The sequence below is a fragment of the Calonectris borealis genome, chromosome 2 (genome assembly GCF_964195595.1).
Source record: "Calonectris borealis chromosome 2, bCalBor7.hap1.2, whole genome shotgun sequence".
Lineage (NCBI taxonomy): Eukaryota > Metazoa > Chordata > Aves > Procellariiformes > Procellariidae > Calonectris > Calonectris borealis.
Window position 1 is genome coordinate 125,238,907 of NC_134313.1, and position 27,590 is coordinate 125,266,496.

A 27,590-nucleotide genomic window follows, 5' to 3' on the forward strand; every position below is an offset into this window, starting at 1 on the left:
GCTGCCTCCGCACGCCCCCGCCCCGGGCCCCGCCCCTCGACCTCCCAACATCCGGGTTCCTGTCAGCCGCCGCGGCGACACCGCCCGCTCCGTGTCTCAGGGAGGCGGCGGGGCAGGGAGGAGGCAGCGAAGATGGCGGCGGCGGTGGGGAGAGCTGGTTCCTTCAGCTCCTCTTCGTCCGGGCTCGGTTCGGCTGCCGGTTTTTCATCTCCTTCGTCCGCCGCTACGGCTACGACCAACAACAATGCGGAGCTGCGGGCAGGCGGCGATGAGGACGATGGGCAGAACCTCTGGTAACCGCCCGCCCCGCCCCACGGCCGGGGACCAGGGCGCGCGCTGACCGTTACCGCCCTCGCAGCGACTCCTTACCCTGCGGGGGAGGGTATGGGGGGGGCTGGCTAATCCCCTCTCCTGAGTCCCTCTCAGTCAGTGAGCTAAGGGGGGGGCTCCTCCCCTTGGCGGTGGCAACTCCTGCCCAGCCCCCCCCGCCCCCCATGCCTTCCCCCCGCAGGAGGTGGTGAGGGTGGGGGGCCGGGAGGAGGCGGGAGCCCCCTCTTAAGCGTTGTCGTCTCTTCGCGCCAGGTCCTGCATCCTCAGCGAGGTGTCCACACGCTCCCGCTCTAAGCTGCCTTCGGGGAAGAACGTCCTCCTGCTGGGTGAGAAAGGCATCCTGATCCCCTTCCCCTCCCTGCCGCACGCAGGCTTGCTCCTTAACCCTCTCTTCTGGCGTCTGGAGCTTCTCTTGTTTAGTGCCCGGAGGAGGTGGGGGAGTTGGTGCTGGCTTAAGCCTCTCGCTTCTTCTCTTGCATGTTTTTGCTTCATTTTGGATATCCAATATCCAGAGATGCTTTAGATATCCCGCTCATCGTAGGTACCTCGCCATAATACCTTTACTATCCTTCCCCCACCCTAGTTCCTCAGGTAGCGATGGCTTGGAAGGGTGGTTTTTATTGTCTTTCTCACCCCGATGAGTGTTTACTTCGGGGTGCATGCGGGTCCTTCAACCTTTTCTGAAACCCCCCTCGTCCGTGCAACCAGTGCTGCTTGCTGGGCCTTATGGTGTGTCATACAAACACAAAAATTGCTTCCGTGGCCCGTACGGTATCAATGACGGCTGCTCCCTGTTGGCCGGAGGGCGGGGTAGGCTGTACGGGCGTGTTGGTTTGCGTCGGGTCCACATGCACCGAGCTTGTCAGCAGCAGTATCATCAGCAAGTTGTGCAGCAGCAGCGGCATCGTTTACTGCTGCTGGCTTTCATTGTGTTCTGTTATCTCCACCCGGTGCGTTAGTCCAACCTTGTGTTTGGCAAGGATTAGGAGTTACAGAATGGGCCTTTGATAGGGCGATAATGAAAGATCCAGCTATTATTCAGTGTTGAGGGAAAGAAGAAAAATGGTATGTGAAGCAAAATTGAAAACTTCATGGAGGAGGGGGAGAAATGGATGCTCTCAAATGTGTGTGTGTATGTATATATATGTGTGTGTATATATAGTATTGCTATTATTATTAGTGGGGTTTTTTTTTGGCAGAAAGACTATTAAATACTATTACCAGTAGACAATTTAATGAATCTGAGTGGATGGATTTGTTGACTAGCTGCTTCTTCCCTCCTTTGCCAACCTTCCTGTCCCCAGGAAGAACTGTGTGTTAGTATTTGGAAACACGGTTAAGACCCGTTAAAGATATTCATGTGGCCTCTATGCACACTATGATTCTATGTAGCCTTGTGTTTTGTACTCTCTTGAGGTTTTTCAGGTTAGGTTTTTTCCTCCATAATCGCAAAGGAATCACTGTGACCCTTTTCTTCCTGTTTTGATAAGCTGAGTGGTGACTGATTATGAAGAGAAAACTATGCAAGGATGATGGGATGGTCTAATGAACCTGTTACAAGACTTACTACCCTTTAATTTGTTGCTTTTTATGTTATGTAATTAAGTAGGATATTGAGAGTGGAAGTTCTATTGATCTTAAAGAAAGGAAAGATTTTGTAATGATTGACAGCTTTTTATGTGATATTTTGAAACTAAATTGGGTGATTGTCCTTGTTGAAGCTGGGAGATTTTTCTTCAAGCTGTGATCCTTGTCAAGAAGATTACACTCTTGTTTTTCTTCTCTTTAGTACTCAATAACTGGAGACTGTCCTTCCGTTAGAACTAGAGAGGGCACCATAGAATGTTTCCAAATGCTCATTTAGTTTGTGATGTTTAATCTGTTGTATAGAAGTTTTCTTTTTACCTGTTTATGTAGAGCTTTTAGAATGACTTAATGTAACACTTTTTATTTTTTGACTGATGCATTTTTTAAAAGATGTGCAGATTTGTAGAAGAAACTTTAGTTCTTTCTTAGGAATTGTGTCTTCTAGAAGGCCATGGTCTAAGGGAAAAAAAAAAGTTTGGTATGTATTTAGGAAAAAGAGCATCAGATCTGAGGACTGGCCCATGAGGACTGTGGCCATGTTCTTTGTGAGAATACATAATCCACATATTACACTTTGCTGTTCACTTGCAAGTTATGATGCTGCTCCTGAAGCATGCTGGCACAGGAAAAGAAGAGGTTCTTATGTATTCTGTATTGGACAGATTCAGTATGTGAAATTCTGTCTTGTCGGGTTCTTGAGCTGTGTGTTTGCAATTTCTCTATTATCTCACATTTCCTTTATTTTTAAGCTTTGTTCCTTTAAATAGTTTTGTACTAGCTTTTGTTGTTAATACAGATCACTTCTTGCCATGACTATTTTCAGTTTCATCATTCTTTGAATACTTTTAAGCAGGAGTTGTAAAGCTGACCAGGGTCTTGATGGTTTTCGCTCGTTTTGTGGTAGACAAATATTTGCAGTATAAACAGTTATATTGGTCAAAACTTCCCAGCTGAAACATGATATATAGGGAGAAATGAATGCTTATTTTCAATACAAACTGCTTTAAAAAAAATAATCCCCTAAGCCTCCAACTCGCCCCCAACCCCCCAAAAGAAAACCCACAGAAAAACCAACCAGAAAAACCCACCACTTAGTGTTCTTTTGTTTGCTTGGACAAGTTTTCTAATTTGCCTACAGCATTTATATTTTTCAAACACTGCATATACTTGTATGCCCAGTTGTTCTGGCATACAACTGGAACCTGGCTATGTCTGGCATGCTAATTCTGCTATCTCAATATTTATTTTTAGCTATGTTAATATCTCATTTTTAAGAACCTGGAAGACATCACAGAAATAACTATAAGAAACTGGAATGCCAAATGTTGATCTCTAGATATGGCACATGGTTTTGTGAAGTGAAGGTTAACATATAATACTGGTAATTCTCTGCTCAAAATCAGCCAAAAAAATGAATTAGCTTGGTTTTACTTCTCCAAAATTGTTTCACTTACAGGCATTTTTTCAATAACTGTCTTTCCGTGAAGACTTTAACCTTTGATTGGCACTGCATGTAGCATAAAAGCATTTTTCTGTTCTTGTATGAAAAAATAATAAAAATGCAAGCTTTCCTAAACTTTTCTGTAAGGCAAGTGTGCTCTGATTCCTAGGCAGTTCTGTCATAGTGACCATAGCTACCTCATTTAGCAAACTATACCAGCAGAAAACGTAAGATGTCCCTGCTTTCTTAAGGAAATTGGGTGCTCTCAGTGACATTTCTAGGTACTTTTTGCAGATAGCCAAAGGAGTATGTTTTTGTTGCTGGTTTTTTTTTTTCTTCTTTTTTCTTTTTTTTCTCCTGGACTGTCTCTTCTCCTCACTTGTGCAATAAAAGTAGCTGATCAGGAGATGCTTTTTGTTGAGTGTGAGGAGAAAACTGATGCTTATAACTGGGAGCTCTCTTTTCATTCCCTTCCTGATATACTTATATCTGAACCAGCAAGCGGAATAGAGGGAGCAGCTAAGAAGTCACCATTGCAGGTTATGGATGGAATCCATAGTGCTATAGAAAGCTTGGATTCAGAGACCCAAACTAATCATTTATCCAATAAACTTCAGCATGCATTCAAGCAGTAATGTTCAAAGTCATTCCAGGATGCACATGAAAATAGGCTCCCAGCCTGCAAGTGAACTGAATAGTTGCTTTCTATCTGGCTTTGTATTTCATACATTCCTCCGTCTCTGAAGCATAGTGGATTTTTTGCCTGCAATTCTAATGATGTCAAACCATTCAGTGACACATGTACACCTGATTCCAAGTGTCTGTATTGCACGCTTACGCTTCCACTGAATCACTAGCATTTTGGTTTTCTTTATGCATTTTACCCTACTTGATGATAAAGGCTTTGGGTTTAGTGGGCAGTGAGTGTTCAGCTGCCTTGTGTCCACATTTTCTTTTTACCCCACACATCTCACTTTTCAGGGCCAGGCCTGTTTGTTTGAATCTTTGAGCTCTGCTCCTGTCCAGTCGCTGTCAGGATGCTTGAGAAGAAGTTTCCACAGTCTGCAGCTAATTTACAGGTACACTCTTCTGCGTGTACATGTATTGGGAATGGCTGTTATGATAGAAAATGCTCTTGAAGAGCAGTTTTAGCTTGCTACTTTCTTTCAGTGGACCCATGGAATATAGTGAACTTCAAAATTAAGTTCTGATACAGCAAATTGTCATGAGAGTATATAAAATCAATTGCTTAAATTTGTACTCAATGCTACAAAAATTACTTTTCCACTTTATTTTTTCCTATTCAAATAGCTGAAAGTTTCGCTGTGATCATTTCGTTATTACAGCTGATGAAATACTGCTTGTTGATACTGTCCATTTTCATCTCAAATGTTTCTTAATTCTCTAGTACCGCAGAAGTTAAGTCAGATAGCTGCTTTTCCTCCTCTTGCAACTTCTTCACCTTCTACAGGCGATGAAAGCCTTCCAAATGTAGCTGAATCTTATTTTAATTGCAGAGTTATACTTCTAAAGTGTCAATTGTTTTGATGGGGCATTGACCTAGATAAAATTATAATTGCTTGTTTTGCAGAAGTTTTTTTAGAACTAAGTAGTACTTCTTTGTACTGTCCTTCTTGCTACAATACCTTTCCAAAAAGCCAGAATTATGTGGATGCTGTGTGGTAAAACTTACTTAGAACAGCACAGGAAGTTCTGAAATTCTTGAATTGCATTTACTTTAATTTGTCTCTGCTTTGCCAGAGGTGCTGCTGATTACTGGATCTATCTCTGAAATAGCTCCAAAGGTGAGGAGCAGTGAAAGAAATTGTGCTTCTGTGTTCTCCAGGCAGGTTAGTGGCAGGAGTACCAATAAAGATGTTCCTTTGATAGTAACACAGGATTATTCTATTTTGGTAGTGAACCTGGGTACAATACACTACATGACTTACTGCTGTGTTAAAGGAGAAGGCTTGCATTAGAGATGTACACTGTTCATATTCACTATAGAATTCTCTGCAATATTTGGCTTTCTCTGACTGTGGGTTTCTCCAAGCATAAGTAACACTGTTACTGCTGTACCTGTTTCCACAGTCAGGCCCTGTATTCTTGTGGTGGAGGACTTGACAAAAGGCATGCTGGAACAGTTGTCTACAATCTGCTTTCTATCACGTTGTAACACAGAAATGCAATTAAGGTGCTCCTCAGAAAAGTTATTTAATTTTTCAGTGCAACAAAGATACCAAATGAATCATATGTGAGGGGAAAGACTTATCTGATGGAGTAAAACAAACTTAGAGGAGGATAAATTTTTTGTCCAATGAGTAAATCATGACTTAGCGGCAAGTTATTTGAAGATTTGATATGACCTACTTATTGTGAACTTCCGTGTGGTTTTGAGAGATTCTAGAGAAGGATTTCATCAGCATAATTAATTCTGTTCTCTGAAAGCAAACTAAATTTGGCTTACTCTGATTATTTTGGTCTTGTTCTGTAAAAGGCATTCTTCAATTACTGTAGTATGTGTAAACAAGCCTCTTTCACTAATATGTGGCTGTGGAAAAGGCAGTTATTAACTTGTGAGAAGTATTTTATCTTGAAAATAGCCATAGTACACATGCGCTTGGTTCTAGTAGGAAGACGACTGTTACGTCTCCACTCCACTGTATTAGGATTCAGACATTCCACATGGTGTGGAATAGAGATTGCTCTGTGATTCTGGGAAGGCATCTTTGCTCTGTTTGATAACTCAGGTTTGGGTTTGATGACTTTGTTCTATCATATTTAAGTGAGGTGGTCTTTTTCTGTTAATAAAAATATTCAGTATTTTATATTAGAAACATTAGATGTTGTGAATTGTCCTACCCAGAAGCTGTCTTTTGTTTTGTAAAAAGTATAAAGGTAAATCACAAAAATATGCCTTTTGGGGGGGGTGGAAGAGATTAATAAGGACCATTATCCCTAGTTTTGCTTGGTCTTGCTTGAACATATTTTTTAGAGATGAGTTGTATAATTCCCATATCAAGCTGAATTTTAATAAATGGTTTTAAAAAGCAAACAAAAAAACTCCATCAAGGAACAAGTAGGATTATAGATTACACACAATTAAGCTTTTCAAAGAGCTGTTGGAAAAAAAAAATCAGAGCCCTGGATGGAAGCGGGGCAGACCAATACTGATGACACAAGAAACATTCACCTCTTGCTTCTTTGCCTTGCCCTATTTTAAACACACTTGACACTTTACAGTGGAGAAAGAATTCAAATAAAAAATCAAAACTCATGTCTGTCCTGGAGATAACACATTGATTGTTCTTCCATGTACAGACTTCCGTGAGAAGTAAGAAATGTCTTGTTGTAAGACAAGTGAAAATCTACTTCTGTTTTCATTTTCTAAACTGAAAGAAATGTGGAAATAGCATGAGTAGTAAATATTCTTAATTTTTAAATGTTTAATTGAAAGTTTAGAGAAGTTCTGTAATAGCCTAAATTCTCTCTAATGTAATAGTTTGTGGTTGAACTGTTCAAGTAGCAGTTCATAGATAAGTGCTTGCTTGCCTGCATTCACAGAAGGTGATTCATTCACCTCATTGCCCATCCCTCCTATCTGTGGGTCACTGTTCTGCTAAATTCTGTATTGTAGCAGAACATTTACTGATACTGCATTTTCTGCTCAGTAAACATACTTTTTTGCCTGGAGTAGTGAGAAGGGAGGAGACTGGGCAGGGTTTTGTATTACGGCTTCCTGTATCTTTGAGGGCAGCAACACGAAGGACCATCATCAAACTCTGTTCTGTAGACAGAGTAGCACCTTGGACAGAGAAGCTTTGACGAGCACAACCCCAAACTTGAGCTCATCAGAGGAGTGAAGTGTAGCAATGTGGGGATAAAAATGAAACGACTTTAGCTGAGTATAAGACTTTCCATTTTGTTAACAAGATGGTAAAATACTGTGTGTAAGCAGATTGGTTTGGCTTTGTTTCAACTGCTTCCTAGCCTGACTTTTGTGCAAAATTGAATCTGTTGTCTCTCTTTTACTTGTGTTCAGCTTTGGTGTATAGCACTGCTTGCTAGAAGCATCGCTTCTGTTTCCTCACTGTAGTATTAATGTGTAAGTGCAGGTTGATCTAATGGAGAATTTTTGTTCTTTAGGATTTATTCTGGAAAAGGAGGACCTTTTATGTTACTTGCAAAAGGAGGATGCAAAATCTTAAATTTGCAACAATCTACTTGATTTTTATTCTACCTTGCAATTCTATATCGAGAATTGTGTGTCAGAAATGTTTTGCTCTGGGAGCTTATGTACAGAAGTCAATTGTTATTTTGATTATCACACAGTTAGAAATAAAGAAGAAGCTAAAGGATTTTTCCATCTCAAAATTTTGGAGGGAAGAGGATGATGATGATGACTCTTTTTAAAGGTGCATGGGGCTCTGTTTTACATATTGCTTCAGTAGCACTTCATGAAACAGAATTTTTTTTTTTTTAGTATTAATATGCAATGATGTTTAAGTCTGAGGAATATGAAATTTCCCTTTTGTCTGAAACTAAGCAGCATTAATTTTTCATATAATTTAGGGATGCCCAGAGAAGGCAAAAAAGATAATATGCTTAAATGTCTTAGGATTTGTAATTTCAAATGCCATATAGTGTGTGTATATATTTATTCTTACTGAGAAATTATTTTTTTAAAAAAGCATATATACTTTCATATATGTTCCTGGTAGTACTTAAACTAATTGCATTACTATGCTGTATTTGATCCATCAAATCTAAGATAGCTAATAGACTTTAATTTCCTCACAAGTATTTCCCCCCTCCTCTGGTGGAGAGAAGCTTCTACACATACTAAAGGCATTACAATAAAATGTTTGAGTTTTGAGAAGTCTTAAAAGCTAGCATTGTATGCATTTAGAATTAATTTGCTAATGAGATTTGTAATAACTATTCAGGAGTTTTAAGATAAGTACTGGTTTAAGATTGATTTGTATTTTGATATTCTTGCTGAAGAGCAAAGCAAAATTATACTGCTCTTTCCCATCATAACTCGATACATTCAAAGTGTGTTGACTTTTCAGGTGGTTTATACTGAAGACTTCAGGTTGGAAAAAATAAATTAATAACAAGGATACAAATACATTTGCAGCTGTCACAATTTTAAAAGGTATACGCAACATACTAAAAATAGAAGGTAGAGGTAGATGGAACCTCAGGTGCATGTTCTCTTGGCCAAGACAGTCATCTCTTCCTAACTTTTTATGATTAATTGTGTGGGCAAAAAGGAGGAAGTCCTTATGTCATATACGATGGTCCTGGGTTGATTTTGTGACAGCTTTTTCTATAATATTTACTCTAATTTGGCCTAAATCTCTTGAGAACTCTGGATCTCCTGTGGAATAGGGCACTTTCAGCTAAGCAGCTATCTTGCATTCTTGCAAGTGAGTCATCCCATTTGTAGACTAGTTGGTTTATGCATTGCTAACTTGTTTTGGACTACTTGTCAGTATTGCTTCTAACCCTTTTCTCCACAGATCTTTTGGTTTCTCTTATATCGTCTGCAAACTCTACTATTCTCTTCATTTACCTAAGTAATTAATGAAAATAGTACCAATCACTTCAAACTTCACTGATGCATCATTCTAGCTTTCTGGCGAATGATGAACACTGCTCTCTGCATGCAGTAACTTGTATGATACAGTTATGTATGTCAGTGATCCACCTACCTGATCTTGGTGTTTTGAAATGGGTGGATATTTGCTAAGGAGAAGGGAGTAGAGAATCTTCCTCACAGAACAGATTAAATTTAAGTAATTCTATGATGGAAAGCTGTCGTGGTTTAACCCCAGTCGGCAACCAAGCACCACACAGCCACTTGCTCACTGTCTGTCCCCCCCGCCCCCGGTCGGATGGGGGAGAGAATCTGAAGAGCAAAAGTATGAGAACTCATGGGCTGAGACAAGAACAGTTTAATAATTGAAAAATAAGATGATAATAATAATAATAATAATAATAGTTTTTAAAATTGTAATGAAAAGGATAAGAGAGAAAGAGGAACGAAACCCAGGAGAAACAAGTGATGCAACCGCTCACCGCCCTCTGACTGATGCCCAGCTAGTCCCCGAGCAGCGATCACTGCTCCCTGGCCAACTCCCCCGCAGTTTATATGCTGAGCATGATGTCATATGGTATGGAATATCCCTTTGGCTTGGATCAGCTGTCTTGGCTGTGCCTCCTCCCAGCTTCTTGTGCACCTGGCAAAGCACGGGAAGCTGAAAAGTCCTTGACCTAGTGTAAGCACTACAACTACTTAGCAACAACTAAAACATCAGTGTGTTACCAACATTATTCTCATACTAAATCCAAAATATAGCACTATACCAGCTACTAGGAAGAAAATTAACTCTATCCCAGCCAAAACCAGGACAAAGGCTGAAATGACTACTGCGTGTGCATATGTGTCCAAAGATACTAATTTTACATGCAATCAACTTGTCTTATGCTGTACTGATAAAATTTCTTTCTGTGTAGGGTCTGAAGATAATTACTGGAAAACTTGAGGAGGGAAAATAAAATTCCAGCTCTTATTTTGTCATAAGATACTAACTTAACAGTATTGAACTTCAGTTTACTTCAGGCATTTGGAAATACAGGGGTGGGGAGAAGATCACACAACACACAGCTATAATAAGTAAGGGGCTTGGGGGATGTGTATTTCAAGTTTGCCTATATTGTTTAGCACGAGCACTTTCAAACAATAAAGTTGCATAGATGTTAGCATTTGTATAAGTATATTTTAGTTTAGACTGCTTAAGTGTATCTTTTGTCACGTTTAGAACTTTTCATAACCACAGATGTTTCTTAGACTTAATTTGCAGTCACTTTTGTTAAGAACTGGCAGATGTACTTGCAGAAGATGCTAAACTTTCCCAATGCAAAGAAATTGTAATCTTTATTGCCACCTAGTATGCAAGAGAACTTGGATAGAGGTCGGCTGTTCTGAGAAACTAGGAAAGCTGTAAAGTGCAACCCCACTTTAAAAGAAATAACGAATTTTGTTTTGTCTTACTTTTTGAGCCTTCTGCTGGCACAAATTAATTGAAGCTGTCTGTTCAAAAAGGCAAAATAACAGAATGAATCATACAGAAATTGCTGGCAAAAGTAATAGCAACTTCAGCAGCATAACATGTCAGTGCAGCAGCTCTTAATAAAGTCTCCCCAGTTATTTGCAGATGACAAATTTAAGAAGCTTGGGTAAGCACTTGAGTGAGGGCAGAGGAGGAATTGTAATTCATCTCTGTGACAAAGCTTGAATTCTTCACTTCTTGGGCAGAATTTTTATTTAAAAGAATATTCTTACAAGAAGAGGAAAAGCTTGGTGTATGAATAGAAAATAGCTGTGCTTTCCAATGTTTATTTAAAATTAGCTTAAATTGTTTTCTTAGGTGCATCTTGATTTAATATAGTAAAGGAACTAGTAAACAAATTCTTAAATGTTGAAAAGGTTAAACTGATACAACTTCATTTTTCATTTGACTTCTCTATACTTAACCAGATCTTAAACTTCAGTTCTGGTCTTCTCTCTCTCTGCCCCTCCCCCCCTTTCATTCCATTGAGTAAAATCCCCTGGGCTACTTAAAGTAAACGGTCTTATGCTTTCTGGTAGCTTCTAAACTATTAATGAAATCTGAAGATAAAGCTGAACTCTGAATTGAAGACTTCATGCGGTAACGATTTGGAAATGATATTTTTCAGTAAATTCAAAATCAGTCTATCAAAGTATGATTTTTCTGCTCTTTTCTGTGGTTATATCTGTAGTCTTTTTAATGTAGCCATAATATTGTCTATAAGATCATGGTCAGTTCCCTTTAAAGGGAAAACTTCATTACATTTAGCAGTGAAAATTACTGTCCTTGAACTCTTCTCTTTGTTATGTAGTTAAAAGCAAGTGTTTATACTCTGCCTGTATAGGAGAGACTTGGGAAAAAAATATTCTGTTTGGCTTAAAACTGATAAGGTACTTCTTAGGAACCTGGTTTTAATCTTAGTTTTATAACCTGTGAGTGAGTTCCAAGAATTTTCTAATGTCTAACTGTTACGTGCCCATCGTACTGCCAAATTAGAGTGGCAAAACCCCGCTTCGTGTCCAAATTCAACTTGGTTACTCTTTCAAACTGGAAGGTTTGAAAAACTTTGAAAAACATGGAGTTTTCCAGTTCTGGGACATATGGTGAAAAATAGAAGTTTTTCAAGAAGAGTCTGTGGCAATAGTTGAGGTATTTACACTGTGCCTATGCTGTTAAGGTTCACTGGTTATCCGAGCTCCCTTTGGAGGGGAGAGAATAGGAGTCAATGGACCTGGATTGCAAGCTTATCACCATGTGTGTACCCAAATACACATGTATTGTAAAGCAATGGGCTTACTGTTTGTCACCTCTTCTCAGGGTTTCTTTAGATCTGTAATGGAGGAAAGATTCAAAGAAACCAACCCATAAAAGCTAAGGAAGTGGATCTGCCTTACTGAGCCTGGTGTTGTGTGCTGTTTGATATGAGAAAGTTCTAAAAAGTATTCTTCTGATTGTAAGATGAGCTTACTGTGACTTGAACTCTACTTTAGACTTTGTTAACACTTTGGTTGCAGTTGAAAGACTGACATTGTTTGAGGTGTTTAACTACTCCTTAAGGTACCTTTTTAAAGATACATATAAGAGCCTATTTCCGATAGGATAATTAGTGGCAAACTGCATTTATCAATAATTAGAAATAAGATTTGAAGCTGAGGCATGCACTTTGAACAGATGGATGAGTTGGGCAAAGCCCACTATATTTCAGAACTTTAATAAGGTCAGTCGCTGTGTTAGTATGTGGTTTCCTTCTTGCCCCAGGTGGTTTTTAATATGTAACTGTGATTAAAGATTGAGTGGTATCTAACTTCTGTCTCTCCAGGTGAAGATGGAGCAGGTAAAACTAGCTTAATAGGAAAAATTCAAGGAATAGAGGAATACAAAAAAGGAAGAGGAATGGAGTATTTGTATTTAAATGTGCATGATGAAGATCGAGATGGTAAGTTTGTATTTCTAATAACATCTTAAATCAATTTGAAAGCAATGGTTCAGTAGTGTGATATTTGGAATGACAGTGGGATGTTTTTCTTCCTTCGTAATTTGCAGGAGTCCAGCTTAGGCCATGAGTGATTTGTATTATGAGGAATTTTCTCAGTGTAATTCCTTTAGCAGATACCATGAATGACCACGTAAGTGGTAGAGGAGGAGCGGAACCAGTCAAAAGAAAAGGCTGAAAAGAAAAGACCAGGGAAGCAGTCTTAGCTGCCACATTCTGAATGGATAGTAGGCAAAAGTGCATTCCTCAGGCCTAGAGGAAAAGGTGCCTAGGCTCTTATCTTGCGTCTCAGTTATTGTAGCAAGTATTTATCTTTTTGAACATACAGAGAAACCTTTGCCTTGGTGGTATCCGAATCTGCAAGACTATGTATCAGGTATTGATGGGTAGGAAAATGTGTACAACTCTAAAGGAGACTTTAAAAACAAACCAACAACAACAAAAAACCCCAAACCATCAACCCAAAAACTTGAAGGAAGGAGAAAGTAAAATAGAAGCTGTGTTTCAACTGGCTTGAGTTGACTTATGGCTAGAAAGTAAAATAGATGTTTAAGATCCAGACCCCAAATACCTGCAGTTATGGAATGGGTAATTGATACTTATATATGGGGGAACAAGGGGAGGAGTATGTCCAGGCACTGTAGAAGTGCAATGAATTATCTAGAGGCAATACTTAGAGGGAGTGGGGTGTGAATAAAGACATACTGGGAGCTGTGGAGAAAAATGGGAACTCTTGTACAAGCCATAAGAACAAATACAGATAGAAGAGGAATCAGAAGTTGGCCACTTTTTTCTGAAATCATCTGCTTTCCTGACTTCCATGTCTGGCTATTGGTCTCAAAGATGACTTGACCAGGGTTAAGAGGACTGGGAGTTTGGTCTAAATGTCTTCTTCAGAACTTCTGTAATGAGTAATAAAAACTTACCTGAAGGCAAAATGTAATTATATTAAGCTATCTAATTTTGAATCACCAGCTCTTCATTTACCGCAGAAGTATCTCTGAATATTGGAGTATAGCGTTCTGGGGGGAAAAAAAAGCAGTGGGGTGGTCTATTTGTATTGTGATTGTCCTTTTGCAAATCTGAAGAATAACTTTTTTGCCTGCTAAGTCCATCTAAATCATTAAAAACTTGCAGTTCTGCTGCAGTTTTCTGAAGGGCCAAGGTACATTCTGTTCTTTAAGAGTTATATAGGCATATCATATTGGAGTTTTGAAGGGAAGATGGCAGTTCTTGAGAGCTGAGCAGACCTAAGGCTGAGAAGGGATGGCTGAATTCACCCAGTTCCCCCCTTTTAAGTTGCATCTTGAAGAAAAAAGTTTTCCCTCTCTAAAATGGTGAACATTAATTTTGGAAATGTTGAGTGCTATCTCTGGATTCTCACTTTCAGGTAATGTATTTAAGATCTCAGTTATCAGCCATTAATCATCAGGGTTTGGAAGAAGGGGGGGGCCTCCACAAGCTGCAGATTGCTGTGTTGTTATGTATGTTCAATTGACTGATAAAACATGTCATCTGCTTTCTTCCGTGTATTTTACATGTCTAAAGAATATTTAATAGCCATTACGTAGTGCGCTGTTTCAAGTAAGTCTCATAAAATGTTTCTCCTTTTTTTGTAGACCAAACAAGATGTAATGTGTGGATTTTGGATGGTGACCTGTATCATAAAGGTCTTCTTAAATTTGCAATGGAGGCAAGCTCTCTAAAGGACACTCTAATTATGTTGGTAGTAGACATGTCTAGGCCTTGGACTGCACTGGATTCTTTACAAAAATGGGCAAGTGTTGTAAGAGAACATATTGACAAGTTAAAAATTCCTCCTGAAGAAATGAAAGAAATGGAACAAAAGTGTGAGTATTCCACAAATATGTAGGAATCCATTTAAATCAAATATGCTTAATGCTTTCTGCACCATTTAATCTCTCCATCGCAGTCTTTTTCATTCTTTGGAAATGTTACTTAGGAGTTATCAAGAAAGTCAAGCTTCACATAAGTCTCATGTACAATACTAGTATTTCTTTCTAACAGAATACCTTAATTTGGGGGCAGGGGGAAGCTTTCTGAATGAACACAGCTAGGTTGAATTTACAATCTTGCTTCTTACAGATTTTTCTAGATAAGATTCTCCAAGCGAAAAAACTTCTTAGCTTTCAATTTTTTATTTTATTTATTTATTTTAAAGGTAAATCACTGCAACAGCTTCCTAACTGTTCCTGTAATTAGTCAGTCTAAAGAATCTGGGACCTGTTCCCGGTCTACCAAAAGTGTAAATGTTAAAAGGATTCATGACAGCACGGTAATGTCTGGGCCCCTTCTACTTGAAGAGTTTTATCATAATTATTATTGACACTAATGCAGCTATATGTTTGTTTTGGCATGGATATGATATAGCTCTGTCCGTGTTTTGTCTTTTTAGTTTTAAAGATGCAGAACACAAAGATTTGGCAGGATTCCTTAAATTATCTGACTGAACTCACTAACATCATAGCTCCGTATTACTTTTGGGTAGCCACTGTATTTCCCTTGGGGTACTAAAACACGAGTCTTTCCCGTTCATCTCTCAGTGTATTACTACAAGGAAGAGCATTTGAGAAAGTTGTGTGTTTAGATCAAATAGCATGATTAAACTTTGTTTGTAAGTCTGAAGTTGCTCTCTGGAACTGGTACGTTCTTAAGCAACTGACTGCCAGATTGCTGAATAGCTTTTTCAGAAATGCGGGTTGTAGCCATGCTGCAATAAAGTAGCCCATAAGGTGACGGTTGTAGATACTCTCGAATGGGGGCGGGGGGGGTGATTGGTTGTTTTGTTTATTCTTTTAAGAAGATCATATCTTCCACAACAAGAGCTTCTTTAGGAGGGAGGAGCTGAGCTCTTTTGGGTGTGGTTTTTGGTTTGGTTTTGTTTCCAGGGGATGGTGTTAGTGTATGTGTGTGTGTGTGTATTAAACACACCCACACACACCCACACCCCCACTAAACAGTTTTAGGATATGATTTTACTGGATGAAAGTAGTAAGGACGTAATATCTCTGTTACCAAAAATGTGTAGGCTGATAGTTTTGCTTCTTTACTGACTGAGTGAACAGAATAGTGAAACTGTAAAAAATCCAGAAAATTTAAATGATGAAGTGACTCAAGAAAAGCAGCTACTCATAAGAAGTTTTGCCTGCTCTCTTGTTCTTTTATCATCTGGTCTAATTCTTATAGATACTGATGGTCTGCGTGTTGGGTATAATAGAAGCCATATCTGGACACAATCCAGATATGACTGGAAGCTGGTTTTGTTTTGAACCTCCTGTGATGTGGCTTCGTGCAATGCTAGGCAGGCAGCAGCCTGACACTGCCAGAAGGAGGAGGGAGGAATCTTCCTTGCCTGACTTCTAGCTACATGTTCCTATTTTATTCTTGTGTCAGGCTCAGTGCTCCCGAGAGGCTCCCACAAGCTGATTTCATTTGCTAAGAGCACTGAAATCTACTGAGGGTTTGCAGGTGTAGTTTTCTGGAGATGTCCTGCTGTGTTTGTCTTCCAGTTCTAGCAACTTAACTCTACTCAAAGACAGACCCTTTGAGGACCAAAACTGGGTACGGGAAGGCGTTAGGGGATACATAGCAGCTGTGTGAAGGGCTGGAATAGCTCTTCCTGTTACTGAATTCCGCTGTGTCCTGGTCATTTTAATTCTGTCCCTAAGGAAGACCTGAGATTGTATTCCACAGTCTTTGAGCTGTGATACACTACATCAATCCCCCTTTTTACTGTTTTCTGTACTTGTATAAAGATTAGTATGTCATGATCATACAATGGGAATTGTAGGAATCCACTGGAAGACTTACAGCACTGGGGTAGCGTGATTTTTATTTTAGCATGCAATTATCCCAGAACAGACAGGATGCTGTGTAGGAAAGATTTCCTTGAGTGGCCGGCATACCTTGGTGAGAACTCTGGGTTTAAAACACAGTCAATTTGGGAGGCTGTCAGAAGTTCCCAGACCAGACAGAAGTAGCAGCATTCCCTAATAAGAGCCTCGGTTGACTGTTCACGTGGAGATAATAATCTGTGCATGTGCTTTTTGTTATTGTGAACTCCAAGATCTGTAGAAAAGTTGAATAATCTTGGCCTAATACATCTTTTTCTCTAGGGTGTTGAAATAAGCCTTGCTCTGTTAATTCAACTCATGCTTTTATAGGTATGAACTCAGAGGGCTTCAATCAGGTTAGTGAGGGTAGCAGTGGATTAACATAAATCAGGACAAAGCAGTGGGAATGTACTGGAGTAGTTAGCTGCTCATGTGCATGATGCAGCTGAATTGTCTTGCTGCCTGGTTTTTTTGGCTGAATCAGGATGTGCTACTCATGGAAAAGTAATCAGTGGTGGGGTTTGGTAGAATCCTGCTTCTCCTGTGTGAAACAGGACATGTGATGTGAAAGGTACAGACATTTTATGCCTAATACTGCATCCCTGACTGTAGGAATAGTAAGTGACCGTGTAATTAGAGGCTTAGGTGTATGCATCGGAACCTGGCAAGAGAGTTACACTTATAACTTTATCTTTTTTCTAATTCTTGTTATATTGTGACTTACCCTCCTTGCTAAATTTTAAAGTAGTATCTAATCTATTGTAAAAGCATACAAAATACTTAATATGCTATTAATTAATTATAAAGCTAGTTAATAACTAATATTTGTGTATTCTTTTTGCTTATTACTACTATAAAGTCACTGTACAGAGAGAGAAGTGTGAACAAAGGGGTTTTAGGTAAAACCTGGTATATGGTAGCAGCTAAGCAATATGTGTAAGGCTTAATTCTGTTTATTCTAGCAAACTGTTCCATTGATTTTGCCAAGAAGAATGCAAGGAAACTTACGTCCTTTAGGAAATGTATCAAGCAATAACAGTTAATAGTAACTGCCTAGTGGTTCCACAATGATAAAAAAAACAATGGGTTAATGCTGTCCCTGTGGACAGTTTCATCTGATCACGTTCTGGCTGTGCTGATAAAGCAGATCCCAAACTTACTAGCTCTCTCTTGTGCTGCACAAAGCAAACAAATAGTCAGCACTTGGTGCATGCTCAATTTTTTTCAACATAAAGAAGCAGCAGTACTATACAATCAACAGTGCTAGAGATCAATGGCAGTGGAAATCATTGTTAAAATAATAAAGTAGCTGATCTTTTAATATAACTTTTTTTACTTTCAGTGGTAAGAGACTTCCAGGAATATATAGAACCAGGCGAGGATTTTCCAGCTTCTCCACAGAGAAGAAATACTTCATTACAGGAAGACAAAGATGACAGTGTGATTTTACCCCTGGGTGCAGATACACTAACATGTAACTTAGGCATTCCAGTAGTAGTAGTTTGTACAAAGGTTTGTTTCACATTTTAGGTTTTTTGTATTTGTTTTTTTTTAAGCAACTCTGTCAATTGTGGATTTGGGGTGGGAAGCACATGGTTCTTAAGTCATTCTGAATACCTTGGATAAGAATTCTTTAAAAATGTTTAATGTTGAAGGTTGATTATTTTCTAGAAGCCCTGATTGCATGTAATTTGGGAGTAGTTTTTCCTTTAGTTATACCAGTTTTCAAGGAATTGAGGAATACCTCAGACCTGGTTTTGTTCATAGAAGTGAGCTAGTCAGTAAGCAACTAGAATTCCCCTTGATCTCCACAGTCCTCCTTATTCTGCAAATAGTGTTTTGGTAGGGTTTGGGGGGTTTTTTTAGTATTTCTGATCTTTTTATGAAGATGAATATATTTGAGGGTGCTAGTTAGTGAAGTGTTGCTCTATTAACTTTCCCCAGTTCTTAGGGTGTTTCTGTGATCTGTTTTGGTTTCTGTTATATATGTAACCATATTCTTAGTCTAAAGAAAAAATGGTGCGGTTCTCTTGTGGCTGGTTTTGGTTTTGGTTTTTTTGGGTTGCCCCCCCCCCACCCTCCCCCCCACCCCCTCCCTGGCTCTTCAGTTCTCATTGGCATTAAGCATACTGCATCCGCAGCCTCTGCTGGCCCACGCTGAAAGAATAAACCTTTTGATGAATATGCTATTCCTTCACTGGAAGGCTAACCCTCTCATTTGAAAAGCACCTTTTCTCACCTGCTAGCTCTCTGTTATTCTTCTCTCCCTCCACCCCCCCCTTTTTTTTTCCTGCTTCCACATTTCTTGCTTTTGCCTCCCTTTGCAAAGGGCTAGTTAGTAACTGGATAAAAAACACTGTGTCCTGTAATACCACAGTGTGTTTAAAAAAACAAGCAAACAAAAAAAAAACCATTGTGCAGAAAATGGTGGTGTCATTCAGTGGGTCAGTCTTCAAAAGACAATTTGAGTTATTGCATTGGAGGGGAGGAGGGGGAGTGAATGAAAAATGGCAATCAGTTTAACTCCCAAGTTAATGCTGACCACAGTACATGCACATCAAGTTATATATTATTTAAAAAAAAAAAAATTGTTCAATTATGCTTCTAAACTATCTCAGCAGGTCTTTGTTTTTCTCTGCACCACCCACCCACTCCATCCCCCTTGCCCAGTTGTGAACTGGACTTGTAGCAGCACTGCTGTTTCAACAGATAACTGAAAATGGCATATTAATTTTCTGTTTATCTTGACAGTGTGATGCCATCAGTGTTCTGGAAAAAGAGCATGACTACAGAGATGAACACTTCGACTTCATTCAGTCACATATCAGACGGTTTTGCTTACAATGTATCCTTTAACACATCATAAAAATTATAATGACTCAATTAAATCTTTGCATTAATTATGACCAGCTCTAAAAGAATATTTGCATCTATACCAAAGTAGTATGTAACTCCTTTACTGTAGCTGATAGTCAACTTCAGCTACCCTCTAAGACAATGTTGAGTTAAACGTTTCTGTTTTCTTTTTTTTAATTACAGAGCTGCAAGAGTCTAGCATATCCCCTTACCATTAATTTCTTTACTTGCCTTCATTTCCATATTTAGGAGTCAGTTTGCAAATCAACACATCTTAGCTGACAAGGACCCTAAAATAATAACAAGAAGAGAATTCATTTAAGTATGTTTTTGCTTTAGATGCACATAAGGCATGTTATTCTTTTTGAATATGCAGTCTCTTCAGTGTTCCGTAATTCCACAGGATGAGGTGATGAGGGAAGGAAAGAAGTGTGAATTGCTGTAGGAAAGATCCACTGGCTTCTCTTGTGTTGGTACAGTGACAATGCACATAAGCTGTCGCTGTGCTATTATTATTTTTAAACTTCATTTTTTTTAAAAGAAGTATAAAATACTGTTTAGTGTTGTTTAGTCAGCTAGACATGCTGAGATTTAGATTTCAGGTGCTAGTAATATGCCTACATTGTGTCATCATCATTTATGCTGTGGTAAAGGGAAGTTTAAATGCTGTTGGAGAGACAGCAGTTAACAGATGCAAAAATTAGTCCAAGAGCCTGAGACCTCAGTTGAGTACAGATGGCACTTCCTTCAAAAGGCTCCCAAGACCTTATTTTTCAAAATGGAATTATGGGTAATTGTAACAAATCTTGTGGATGGAGGAAGAATACGAAAGATTAGTAGGAATTAGTCTGTGTGATTGTATATGCCATGTACAACTTGGAATTCTATTCTAAACTTCATTGAATGGGAATTGGATCCCATTATATAACTTTCATCTAGAATTTGAATCTAGCATGTAGAAATAAATTAGGGGGTTTGGCACTTTTATAATCCCTAAGTAAAAATTACTCAAAACTTCCCTGGCTGCTGTGCATAAGCTGTGTTAATTTGATACTGAACCATGCTGGAATACTAAGCACTCTCTTGGTCTTTTAGTAACTGGTATACAGCACAACTCATTTGCCTTCATTTAGTTCGAAAGCAGATCACCGTATAGTGTAAGAACTTGCTCCCCTAATTTAAAAACACAGGTGGGGAAGTGAAAGGTCTTTGGCATTTTTGAAGCTACTAGTGTTAGTGCTGTAGTGTCCATGTTGCAGGATGTGATAATGACAAGATAAAAGGATATGGCATGAAAATTTTGTTCACTAAAAGCAGAAGACAGTTTTGAAGGCATCATAGTGAAACCATTGGTATTTTGGGGGTTGAAAGTGAGAAGAGCCTGTACTTTACTCTAAAAGCAATAGCTGAGTTGGCCTAAAACAAATGCAGAAAGAAAGATTTAAATTGCTAAATAGCTTATTTCAAAAATTAAGTGTTGGAAGTTGTTTGACCTCTTTAATTTTGTATTCCCCCTCTAAATTCTACAAAGTAGATAGCCTTTAAACTAACAAAAAAGGGTCACTTTAGTATCTCTTACTAACCACTAAACTGAGTTTTCTTTAACAAGTTTATTCAGATGGGGCAGCGCTTATTTACACTTCAGTAAAAGAGAACAAAAACATTGATTTAGTGTATAAATATATAGTCCAGAAGTTGTATGGATTTCCTTTCAATGTTCCAGCTGTTGTTGTGGAAAAAGATGCAGTATTTATGTAAGTTATCTGCATTATTATGTCTATATGACTACAAAATGTATTTGTGCAAGACTGTAAAACAGCATTTACAGCCTTTCTTGTTTATGCTTTTTTAAAGTTCCATTTAACATTCTCATGAGTTGGAGTTTGGTGAGTGCCAGTGGACTGAGATTACAAATACTCGCTGCCCCAAAAAGAAACGTTAAACCCAGAGATTTTGCTCCTCTCTGTTACGGTGAACCAATCTCTAACTAGTTGCTAGTTGTACTAGTCAATAACTAGCTTGCACAGCAGAATGGGAGCTATGACAACTTACCTGGCTTTCAGTTCTGTGCGGTTCAGGATTGCATACAAGAATAACCTGAAGTAACAATAGAATTTAAAGCCAAATAATCCTTTATCTAGTCCTGCAGGTTGGGATAATGACAAGAAGATAGGAATATTGCACGAGAACTTTCAGACACTAAAAGCAGAAGACAGTTTTGAAGATATCATAACAAAACCACCAGTCAGAAAGGTAAATTGAGATGTTTTGGCATTCGACTTCTTATCTGTTTATTTACCTGTTAGTTTTTTGACTGTTTCTTTTTCTTTGAGACTTTGCTTCCAGTTTATCATAGGAGTGTGATAAACTGTGTGGGTTTTTTCTTATTTTGTCTTTTTATTTTGTTCTTAAAGTTATTCTTTAGTTACCAAAAAATCATTATGTATTTTTGTTCTGTATAGCTTTTCTCCAGCTTACACTGTTGTTTTTTTTTTTCTGCTGCTGTTACATTGTTCAAGACTACAAGTATACTTGATTTGCTTTTAATACATATTTGGTATTGAAAAGTCTAAGTGTCATTTAACTGTTTGTCAGGTTGAGTTAGTATTTTTAAGAACACTCCATTTTCCTCCAAGTTGCTCATAACTTCATAATGCTTTCTGTTTCTATTGCAGTATTTAAAATAAGAAAGCTTGAGACAGTGTAAAATCAAAAACAAACATGTGAAAATGGGTTCTACATATATTCAGTATATCTTCTCTCTCATGCTATTTAACAAAAGGCTTTGATAGAACTACCTGAAAAAACATGTGGGACTGTTGAGCAAAATGCCAGCAGCAGTGGGCCCCATGCGTACAGAAGTTAGTGAAGGCAAATATTTCTATGGCTTTTTCTAACAAAGCTAAGAGTTTGGGACTGATCACATTTCCAAGTGTGAATTATTTTAGCTAAGAAAACGAATACTATGTCCTTTCTGCAATTTTTAGGGAAGAAATCAAGACAGATGTAGTGTGTGTTAAATCATAAGTGTCCAAGGAAAATGTAACTGACAACTTCTTTTGCATGCTTATAAACTTCAGGTCTGGATTATAAACTTTGATACTGATATTTGCCATGCTTGTTTTGGCAAAATTTTTGTGGTGAGCGTATTTGGAGGGAAAGTGCTTGCGATTTGATGTGTAGACCTGGGATCTAAGATGTCTCTGTCCAGCTCATCTACAAGTCTGATGGAACACAGGTGCAGAGTCACTTTTGCCATAGTTATCTATAAAATAATACCAAGGTTAAGCCTCGATAGGTTAACAGAGACGTGAGCATGCTGCAGAGTGTGTACATCTGTGAACATTTCTTACAGATACTGAGATCTATTTCGCTTCTAATTAATTTGGCTTAAATGGAATCATGAGGTAGCGGTCTTAAATATAGAAAATGTGGTCTGCAGTCAACATAGTACTTCGAACATTTACTTCATTGTTGAATGCCTTGGTCATATTCATGAAGAAGTATAAAAGGAAATACATTTCTTTCTTTTAGTCAAAATCATATTAATGTTTTTGTATTGCAGTTTGTTCATGAAAAAGAAATTGTAGCAGAAGATGACCAAGTATTTCTTATGAAGCAGCAGGTAACTTTCTGTCTATAAAACAAGCAGCCAGTGTTTGATTTAACAACATTCTCAATACAAATTTGGGTTTGTATTTTTAGTTACTGTAATATCTAACACTACATGGGCTTGTTTGTTTTTTGCAGTCACAGTTGGCGAAACAACCACCTACTGCTGCAGGAAGGCCAGTGGTTAGTAATAAAAATTTTAAATATCATCACACGAAAATTATTCACTTTTATATATTTAGAGAGTTGCTTGTTTTAATTGCACTATCAAATATTCTTTGATCTAATTTTTTTTAAACTATATAGTTTTTTAAACTATAGAGCCTACATCATATACTGCTCTAAAATTATGACACTTCTTCACAGCCAGTCATGACAACTTGTACTGACAGCAAGGGCTAAATGTCATGGCTTTACTTTTCATATGTTAGAATGCATTTAAGCTCCTGTCCCAAGAGTGTGCCAGGGAGCAAACTATGTTGGCTGAATTGCCTTGGTGAGTTTTATATCCTAAATCTGGCATTATCTCTCTAGGAATATTAAGACTCTGGCATAAAATTAAGATCAAATGAAACCTATGACATCATCTACATTTAAAATACAAATAAAATAACTAAAAGGTAACACAAGTTTAATGGGGAGCGTGTGATCTTATAAAGGTAGTTTTACCGTTTTAGATGAACTGCAATTTTGCAGAAACATGACTTGTTATCCTTGAAGTAATGAATAATGCTTTTTCTCCTGGACTGCATTTAGTCCCTTCCACAGTATTGGTGGTATGTGGTATCTTTCAGTTTTCGTTATAGTCAGAGGCATTACTGAGTAACAGATTTTCAATTTTCTCATTGACATAAAATGAAAAGCTTTGCTACTGCTTTTGTTGCACTAAAGTTAATAGTTGTAAGAATGTTATACAAGTGTATAAAAATCTTGTACACCATCATCAAAATCTTATCCTGTGTCATTTCAGTTGCATGGGATACTACACTATTTAAAAAAAAAAAAAAAGATTAGGAGCTGTGAGAAGAAAACGCTTCATTTCATGTACTCTTACACTGCATGATTTAATTCTATAGAATATTGACTAGTTCAGCTTTGGATTTTTTTTTTTTTTTTTTTTTTTTGCATAGGATGCCTCTCCAAGAGTTCCTGGAGGATCTCCTAGGACACCAAACAGATCCGTAACATCAAACGTTGCCAGTGTTACACCTATCCCCACTGGGTCAAAAAAAATTGATCCCAATATGAAAGGTACCTTTTCTTATGAGGGCACAAATACAGTTGGGGAAGTAAAATAGCTGCTTTGCCTGCCTTCTTTAATATGCTTATTTAGACTGACTAACACACAAAATCAGTATTTACTTAGAAAATCTGTTTGTCTTGGTTTTGTGTTGTGTTTTCTTTCCCCTCCCTCCCCTTGTAGCTGGAGCTACTAGTGAAGGAGTCCTGGCTAACTTCTTCAATAGTCTCCTGAGCAAGAAAACTGGTTCCCCTGGTGGCCCCGGTGGTGTTGGTGGCAGTCCAGGAGGAGGTGGCACTGGAGGTGCTGGCAGCAACTTACCACCATCAACAAAAAAGTCAGGTATGATTAATGATAAAAGATCAACTCAATCTGAATTGTGAGTGGGGGATCATTCCTATTAGTATAGCTTATCAGGAGTATGAACACTGCACTATTTAACTGAATGTTTTATTGGATATGGTTTTTGCTTTTCTTTTCACAGCAGTTTAGTATTACCTTTTTATGGCTCTCAGAGGATCAAAGAGAAACTTTTCATGTAGCTGTTTAAGCATGAATTGTGTCCACATGTTCTCCACCATCCCACCATCCATCTCCACCATAATTAATATTATTCAGATATATTGGGACTTAATTTCAGGTTGTTTTTTGTTTTTTTTTTTAAACAATACTGTCAGTGTTAAAATAACTTTAAATTTTCTTTTGCTAGTGATCTAGCTCTCGTGATGAAGGTTTTGGTTGATTGAATTTGGTGACAGCCTATAAAACTACTTGTGTATTTTTTGTTGATAGCTTTTTTTTATATATGATGTGATTAATAATTAGTATTCATCTAAAAATGTCTAATAGTGACTGCTCTAAATCCAGATGCAAGGCTCTGGTGCTTCTTGCTATCCCAGATTAAAATGTTTCTGTATTAATTAAGAACATACCTATACAGACATCTTCCCTCCCCCCTTCCCCAGAGGTTAGTAATGCTGCACTTAAGTGAGAATGCTGGTGTTTCATTGATACTTGACATTAGTGTTTACATTTATACAGTAAGAGAAAAAACACCTCCTTTCCCACTAATATTTTGTGTAGACTGACCCTGAAATTTTTTTTACATGTGTGCACTTCCCTTTTTTAAATGCAAAGCTCAGTTGGCTTAGCAAAGTTTATGAGTACTTCCTAATCTGCTGCAGGCAAAGTCAGCAGTGCTAGCCTGAACAGCGTATGGAGATTGTTCAAACAAATGCAGCTGACGCAATATGAGATGCAGAGAGCACCCACTGAAAAATCCTGTGAGGAGCGGCCGCCAGTGGGTTTGGGTGACGCCAGGCAGACAGAGGCAGCGCTCCAGAAAAGTGGTGTGCCCGAGGCCATGGCAGAAACTTCAAGAACAGAATTAAACTACTAAGAAGGAAAATGTTCTCAGAAACTTCCTACTCTGCAACAAATGAAGGGTTAGGGTGTAGCCAGTTTAACATGGAGGACTAGGTTTTCAAGGAGTTACCATAAATAAAAATGTTTGGCTTAGATGTGGCCTATTCACCTTCCTCAGTATTTCCTGTCTTGTGCTTAGTGTTATTTGTAACGCTCACTTTTCAAATCTGAAAATTGGCTGTAAGACAGTAGCTTGGGATTTGAGAATCACTCTTCCCCACAGCAGCTATGGGAAATTCCTCTGCTTACTAGTTGCAATATTAGCTGCTTTGATGAGGATACAGTAGTAGCTTGCTTCAAATCATTTGAAGAACAGCACAGTACATCTGGCAAAAATTAGCTTTGTGGATAGTTCCTGTTAATTTGCATCTCAAGAAAGGATGCTGAGAAATTGCTAAAACTACATGTGTGTCAGAATTTTCCTTTACAGCCTGAGATATATGCACACTTGTCACAGCATTAGACTCTAATGTTCTGCACTGCCTTTTCCCATATTGTCTTCTCCATTCTTGTGATAGAACATGGCAGGATAGAAGCCTAGACGAGGGAGCAAGAGTTAAGAGTAAAATGATGGGGAAAAAATGGTGTGCTTTAAGCTTGGATCAGGTCTAACTGTGACTGCACAAATGTTTGTGCCATTCCAAGTTGGCGAGGAGGTAAGCAGGTGAAGAAAGAAATGGATTTGCCATCCGCAGGTCTGCGTGCATCCATGAGCAGCGGTGTCAGGTTTATGCTGACCAAGTATGTAGAACTACTTCACTGGTCTGTGGTGAAACCCCTGACTTACATTCAGAATTATTTAAAATATATATGATGCATAAAATTATGTAGAAGTATTCATAACTGCTATCCTTAATAGACTTTTCTGTATTTTATATTTTACATTAACTCCTCATATACTGAGGAGGTTTCTTTGAGAAATTGGAAATAGAGAAGGATGTGATTTTTCTCTCTACTGTTTCCTTTCTGTTTCTTTTGGGTTTTGGCCTTATGCCTTTACTCTGCACTCAAAGTGTGCAGTAACAATTTTTAGGATTTGTCTGATGCAAAAACTGTGTTTTCTGGTTTGTGCTTTTTTGTTCAGTTTCACAGGTGTTTCTTGAAAATTAAAGATACTATAAGCTTTCCCAAAACTGTTTTATAAACATGACTGAATGATATGCATTTCTTTTTTAGGTCAGAAGCCAGTTTTAACAGACGTTCAGGCAGAATTGGACAGAATTTCACGAAAACCTGAAATGGTCTCTCCTACAACACCTACATCTCCCACAGAAGGTGAAGCATCTTGAAGACGCCAAATAAAACCAATTGTTCAGTTTTCTGGGATAATTCAAACTTGCCTCTGCCTCTTCCTTCAGTGACTGGAACTAAAGAACTGAAATATCTTTCAGAACACAAACAGTTGATGTCTGTCTGTCTGTCTTTCATATGTGTTGCCCAACTTTACAAAAGGGAGCTGTACAGATGGAAAATGGTTATCACATCATGTAGGAGTACTGTTCACAGTGCAAGAATAGTAAATTAATTTTTTTCTGGGTTTTGTTGAAAAGTCAGTGTAATTCTGTAAAATTGCAAGTATGTCCATTTAAGTGATAGGGGTTGCTTAGAGCAGGAAAACTGATACACACCACAGGCACTTAATTTATATTGATTTTCCAACCTGTTAGGCAAGTTTAATACCATCCTAAATAGATTAACCTCTAAAGGAGAGAACTACTACTAGTTTTTGGAAGAGAAAATTAATTGCACAATACTGTAACAACGACAACAACACACTCCAATTACACTTGAACACTTCATTTGGAGTATGGTTTAAAAAAATCTGTTTGATCTCCTCTGAGATTTACACTGCATTCAAAAGCCCATGCAAAAATTCATTCCAGATACAAGACTAAATTAGTAGGCATTTTTTGTTGTTTTTTTTTAATCTTTGATTAATTACAGACACTGAATAAAAGATGTATAAAGAAAAAGCAGAGGTTAAATGTACAGATTATCAGTATCCAGATTTGTCTATATATATATGGCTCAGCCTTAACGTCCCCCACTATGTTTCCCACTAGTTACGGTTTAAAATTGGTCATCAGAACTGTAATCAGTTAATAAAGTATTCTCTGCATTCAAATTTAAATAA

General features: G+C 38.1%; 1 protein-coding gene across 2 annotated transcripts; it reads left to right on the forward strand.

Moving 5' to 3' along the window:
* Positions 1-132: 132 nt before the first annotated feature.
* Positions 133-27,590, forward strand: DYNC1LI1 (dynein cytoplasmic 1 light intermediate chain 1). Of its 2 annotated transcripts, XM_075143361.1 has the most exons (13): positions 133-293; positions 583-656; positions 12,296-12,412; positions 14,089-14,319; positions 17,666-17,835; positions 19,075-19,168; positions 20,798-20,933; positions 21,321-21,432; positions 22,745-22,804; positions 22,930-22,974; positions 23,922-24,042; positions 24,215-24,373; positions 26,633-27,590. In XM_075143361.1, the coding sequence occupies exons 1-13, from the start codon at positions 133-135 to the stop codon at positions 26,743-26,745; spliced, it is 1,593 nt and encodes a 530-aa protein (XP_074999462.1). In that variant the 3' UTR covers positions 26,746-27,590. The 2 variants fall into 2 exon arrangements, with proteins under 2 accessions (XP_074999462.1, XP_074999463.1); XM_075143362.1 differs by lacking the exons at positions 133-293; positions 583-656 and adding an exon at positions 4,350-4,437.